We start from the raw sequence: 5,733 nt of genomic DNA, 5'->3' as shown, positions 1-5,733 counted from the left end.
GGCCCGCCGGAGCGCCTCGGGGAGGGGCAGGGAGCAGGCAGGCCTCGCCTTGAAAAATGACATTTCAGGCCAGCCCTCGGCCCAGCACGGAGGGGGAAACGTTGGCCTCTGTGGTGAGACAGGGTGCTGGGCCGGTGTCCCTGGGTGCCCTGGGTGCCCGGCTCCCAGCCTGCAGGCACCAGTGGGGGCCAGAAATGGGGCCCGGCTCTGGGAGTTCCCGGCCCAGGGGGGGAAGTCAGAGCAGGCTTGGGGCTGGAGGCACCTGCACCAACGCCCCCATTTCACAGACAGGAAGACTGAGGTTCCCCCCGCAAAACTGCGAGTAAATGAGGAGTTAAACACACATCTTACGGCTGACGGCGGCTGCTGGGTGGGGGAGGGGCTCCGCACGGGGCACCCAGGTGGCAGCCAGCGTGGCTGGAGCTGCCAACGGGCCCGGCCCAGGGCTCCCTGCAAACAGCGCCCCCACCCCCACCCCGCACAGGGGTCACCCTGGGCCCCACTCTGACCGAGCGTCCACTATGCTGTGAGCCAGCTGGGGTCAGGCAGCGGGGACAGACGGGGCCTAGAGCCCTGGTCCCTGGACAGCTGCACCCCGGGGGGCACGCAGCGGCCCAGCAAAGGGGTCCCAGATCTAGGGGAGCTCTGGGGGGCTTCCTGGAGGAGGGGCATCAGGGGAAGACAGCCCCAGGCACAGCGGGGCACCGTGGTGCCACGGCCCAGGGCCACGTGAGGACTCCGCCCGCAGTGAGCAGACTGAGGTGGCGGGGAGGGGCTGCCTCTCACAGCCTAGGGGCGGAGCCAGGCCTGGCCCGAGCACGTGTGTGCACACCGGTGCATGGGAACCTGTGTGTGCATGGAGACAGGCGTGTGCAAATGTCTGTGCACGTGTACACACCCACACGTGTGCAAGGGTTATTAGCACGTGTTTATGCACAAGCGTGCCCACAGCCTGTGTGCATGGCCGTATGCCGTGGTACACACACGTGTGTGGACATGTGTGCACACAGAATACGTACATGGTATTAGTTGTGCGCATGCATGTCTATGCTCAGGTGTGTGCAGTGTGTGCACGAAGTTATGTACACGTGTGCACAGCACGCGTACATGAGAGTGGCACATGGTCTATGAGAGTCTGTGCACATGGTGTATGGCATAGGTGTGCTAGTGTGCATGTATGTGGGCCCACAGGGCGTGGGTTGCTGCATCTACACGTGTGTGCACGTGTGTATGTACACGCCTAAGGGTGTGGGGTCCAGGTGTGGGTGCTCATGGGCCCCCATGTGCACAGGTGTGTGTCATGTGTGACAGAGGCGTGTGCAGGGATAAGCAGGCACAGGGCGTGCTCATGAGCGTGTGCCCTTGTGGGCGGCACGCACGTGTGCACAGTGGGTGTGCGGGAATTGTGCACCAGTGTGGGGGGGCTCCCCTCCCCCCGAGCGAGGCTGCAGGTCTCCCAGGGCTCTGTGTCCCGGGTGTGCACCCAGCAGGTCTGCACCCAACCCCCTTCTCGGAGGCAGCCAGGGACCGGCCGCAGCGGGCCAGGGCCTCCTGTCCCAGGGCCCTGTGGCCCTGGGGTGGCCAACACGGCCCCTCCCCGGGCCGCCTGTCAGACGAGAGATGACGTGCGCGCTTTCCCGAGCCTTTCCCTGAAGCGCACCCCCCGCGCGCAGTGCACGCGCCCGCAGCGCCACCCCCGCCCACACGGCCCCGCGGCCCCTCCCCCCGCAGGCCAGGATGGAGCCTGGAGCTTTCGCAGGGCTGCCCGCTGCAGGTGACAGAACACGGGGAGCCTCGCCCCTCCTCTGCCCAGCTTGGACCACCGGGCCCCCCAAGCACAGGGTCAGCGGCCACCCACAGCCCCGCCTCCACTACCCCTGCGGCGGGGGACACAGGCCTCCACCCCGGCTGGGCCAGCGGCGGTGCCACAGCCCCGCATCGCTCACCAGCCCGGCCCTGGGGCGGCTCCCGGGCAGTGGGGCGCCCTGTTGGGCTTCGGTCCCCGGGAGCTCCGTTCCTGGGCAGTGGTCGCCTGTGGACGCGAGGCTGTGGATGGAGCAGAGCCCGGAGACCCAGCCCCCGTCCTCCCAGGATGCCTGGCACGGGGGAGGGGGTTTCAGAGCCTGCAGCTGACCAGTGCCTCTGCCCAACATGTTTTCCCGCACCTGTAAGACGGAGCCCGCTCCGTTTGCCCTAACTCCTCCTCATTCTTGGACACCTCCTCCAGGAAGCCCTCCCAGGTTGGGAAGGAGCCCCGGGACCTCGGTGGCGGTTGGTGCCCCTGCCTCGCCTCACTCCCTGCACCCGAGCACCTGCCGCGCGAGCTGCGTGTGGGGTCTGCCTGCGAAACACACCTCCAGATGCCCCAAGGCCCACGAAGATCTTGGCCAACGAGGGAGCTCTCCTTCCTGGCCACGCCTCTGGCCCTGGCTTGACCTCTGGGGCCCCAGCTCTGCTGGGCACGAGCACAGGGGACAAGGAGCTGCCACTCCCTGCCATGTGACAAGCGGGCCCTGCCCCTGGGAAGGCTGAGGCAGCCCCCAAGCCACCCACAGGGCCAGGGGGTCACCCATCTGGCCTCGCCCCTCACCGAGCCGCAGGACAACCTCTTCCCACGGCCTCTCCTGTCCAGGGGCGCAGGGAGGCCGGCAGCTGGCAGACACCAGGGGTCGGCTGGTCCGCCAGGAACTCCCACTGCTGCCGCGGGGTCTTTCTCCCCCGGGACTCGGGCTGCTCAGAGGCGGAAGCAGCACCTGGCATGGGCGCAGGGACAGAGCCTGACCAGGTATAGGGACAGCCCCAGGCGACCCCACCTGGCGGCCAGGTGCCTCAGCGGGGGTGTCTACCAGAGGTGATCTTAAACACCCCTCCCCCACCCCAACACCTTAAGAGCAGGGTCCCGGCACCCAGCGATCCAACTTCAGTAGCCACCAGCACGGGTGCAGAGCTGGGGAGCCCGCTCCGGCTTCCAGAGGCGCCGCCGTGGCCACGCACGACCCAGCGGCCGTAGGAAGACGCTGAGGCCAAGGGTCGGGGAGCAAGACCAGGGTCCGGGCCAGACTCCAGAGCCAGCGCGCACACGGGCAGCGCCGCGTCTCTCCAAGCAGGCCGCGGACCCCGTGCCAGCCGGCGCCGCGCGCGCCAGTGCGCGCCGGGGAAGGGGACAGAGGCTCGGGCCTCGGAAAGAGCAGCTCCTGGAACTCAGCGGCCAGGCCAGCCGGCGCCCGGCCCCGGCCCCGCAGGCTGCAGGCGGCCCTGGAGGGGGCGCCCTTTCCCCGAGCGCGCGCGCCGCGCCGCCGCCCCGGACTCCTCCCCGGCGCCGCGCCCGCAGGTTCGCCAGAGCGGCCGCGGCTCCCGGCCCGCTCCGCCCCGGGCCGGCGGCGCGGGCCTGCCCGGAGCCCCGCCCCGCCCCGCGCGCCCGCCCCGCTGCGCAACTCGACCTAAGTTGGAAGCCGAGCCCGGCGGCGGCACTCGGCGCGGAGCGCACGGCGGCGGCGCAGCGCTGGCGAACCAGGCGGCGCCCGCACGGCCAAGCGTGGACCGCGGGGGGCGCCCGCGCCAGGGAGCAGCGGGAGGAGGACTCGCGGCGGCGCCGGCGCCCAGCCCGGGAAAGTAAAGTTGGAGCCAGCGGCTGCGCGCGGGTGCCGGGGTCCGGAGCAGCGGCGGCCCGCGCCCCGGAGCTGCCTGTCCTAGCCGGCCGCATGGGAGGCGGAGCGCCCGGGCCACCGCCGCCGCCGCCTGCAGCCTGCGCCCCGGCCGGACGCGGGGGCCGTGGAGCCGCTCGGGCGCGCCCGCTCGGGCGCCGCGTCGCCCTGAGCTCCCCGTGAGCGCAGCCGAGGGCGGGGCCGCGACAGGACCCCGGGGCCTGCCCCCTCCGCCGCGCCGCCGCTCGCGCCGGGCGCCTCCGGCTCTGCACTTACGCGCGCGGCAGCTGCGGGGAGCCCGGCTGCCACGCTCTCCCGCGCGCCGCCCGCCGAGCCGCCGCAGCCCAGGGCCGGCCGCCCGGCGCCGCGGTCCCCGGCGGGCGCGCCCGAGGAGCAGGCGGCGATGCGGGCGCCGGCCCGGCCTGGGGGGCGCCCGAGCTGCCGCGGCTGCGCCCCGGCTGCAGGCAGGCCCGCGTAGCTCGCGGTAGGACCATGGCGGCGGCGGCGGCGGCGGCGCTGGCGCTGGCGGCGGCGGCGGCCGAGGGCCCCAACGCGAGCGGCGCCGGCGCCGGCGCCAACGCCTCGGGGGCCGCCTGGGGGCCGCCGCCGCCGCCGGGCCAGTACTCGGCGGGCGCCGTGGCGGGGCTGGCCGCCTTGGTGGGCTTCCTCATCGTCTTCACCGTGGTGGGCAACGTGCTGGTGGTGATCGCCGTGCTGACCAGTCGCGCGCTGCGCGCGCCGCAGAACCTCTTCCTGGTGTCGCTGGCCTCGGCCGACATCCTGGTGGCCACGCTGGTCATGCCCTTCTCGCTGGCCAAGGAGCTCATGGCCTACTGGTACTTCGGGCGGGTGTGGTGCGGCGTCTACCTGGCGCTGGACGTCCTCTTCTGCACCGCGTCCATCGGGCACCTGTGCGCCATCAGCCTGGACCGCTACTGGTCGGTGACGCGCGCCGTCGAGTACAACCTGAAGCGCACGCCGCGCCGCGTCAAGGCCACCATCGTGGCCGTGTGGCTGCTGTCGGCGCTCATCTCCTTCCCGCCGCTGGTCTCCTTCTACCGCCAGCCCTACGGCGCCGCCTACCCGCAGTGCGGCCTCAACGACGACACCTGGTACATCCTCTCCTCCTGCATCGGCTCCTTCTTCGCGCCCTGCCTGGTCATGGGCCTGGTCTACGCGCGCATCTACCGCGTGGCCAAGCTGCGCACGCGCTCGCTCAGCGAGAAGCGCGCGCCCGCGGGCCCCGACGGCGCGGCCCCGGCCGCGGAGAACGGCCACTGCGCGCCCGCGCGCGCCGACGTGGAGCCGGACGAGAGCAGCGCGGCGGCCGAGCGGCGGCAGCAGCGGCGCAGGCGGCGCCGGGGCGCGGTGCGGCGGGGGCGCGCGGGGGCGCCCGCGCCCGAGGCGGCGGCCGGGGCGGAGGCCGAGGCGGAGGCGGGCGCGCTGGCGGCCGCCAGGTCCCCGGGCGCCGGCGGCGGGCGCCTGTCGCGCTCCAGCGCGCGCTCCGTCGAGTCGTTCCTGTCGCGCCGGCGCCGCGCGCGCAGCAGCGTGTGCCGCCGCAAGGTGGCCCAGGCGCGCGAGAAGCGCTTCACCGTGGTGCTGGCCGTGGTCATGGGCGTGTTCGTGCTCTGCTGGTTCCCCTTCTTCTTCAGCTACAGCCTCTACGGCATCTGCCGCGAGGCCTGCCAGCTGCCCGACCCGCTCTTCAAGTTCTTCTTCTGGATCGGCTACTGCAACAGCTCGCTCAACCCGGTCATCTACACCGTGTTCAACCAGGACTTCCGGCGCTCCTTCAAGCACATCCTGTTCCGCCGGCGGCGACGGGGCTTCAGGCAGTGACGCGCGCCCCCCCAGCGCGTGCCGGGGACCCCTGGGATCCGCGCGGGCCTGCAGGGCGAGGCGGGGCGGAGGGCGGCAGGGGCGGCAGGGCCTGGCCAGCGAGGGGAGAAAGGGCAGAGCCCCCTTTGCCTTCCCGGCTGGGCGAGAGGCTGCTGCGGGGCTGCGGGCCCTTGCGCGGCTGTGGCCGTGCCACTCCCCAGTGGGTGAGCCGGGCGCCCGCAGCCGCCGCCGCGGCCCGTCGGAGCAAGGG

The 5,733-nt window shown here is 72.8% G+C and overlaps 1 protein-coding gene across 1 annotated transcript; it reads left to right on the top strand.

Moving 5' to 3' along the window:
* The first annotated feature begins 4,136 nt into the window (after positions 1-4,136).
* ADRA2C (adrenoceptor alpha 2C) lies at positions 4,137-5,483 on the top strand. Its single transcript, XM_062213191.1, has one exon. It carries the CDS (start codon positions 4,137-4,139, stop codon positions 5,481-5,483), a length of 1,347 nt encoding a protein of 448 aa, XP_062069175.1.
* Positions 5,484-5,733: the final 250 nt, after the last annotated feature.

Source organism: Lepus europaeus, chromosome 16 (assembly GCF_033115175.1).
Source record: "Lepus europaeus isolate LE1 chromosome 16, mLepTim1.pri, whole genome shotgun sequence".
NCBI classification, from domain to species: Eukaryota; Metazoa; Chordata; class Mammalia; order Lagomorpha; family Leporidae; genus Lepus; species Lepus europaeus.
The sequence above is the reverse complement of the archived record's forward strand: the minus strand, read 5'-3'. Positions and strand labels throughout refer to the sequence as shown.

Bases quoted from the DNA above. Each gene is read 5' to 3' on its own strand.
- ADRA2C (XM_062213191.1), top strand. From the start codon at position 4,137: ATGGCGGCGGCGGCGGCGGCGGCGCTGGCGCTGGCGGCGGCGGCGGCC.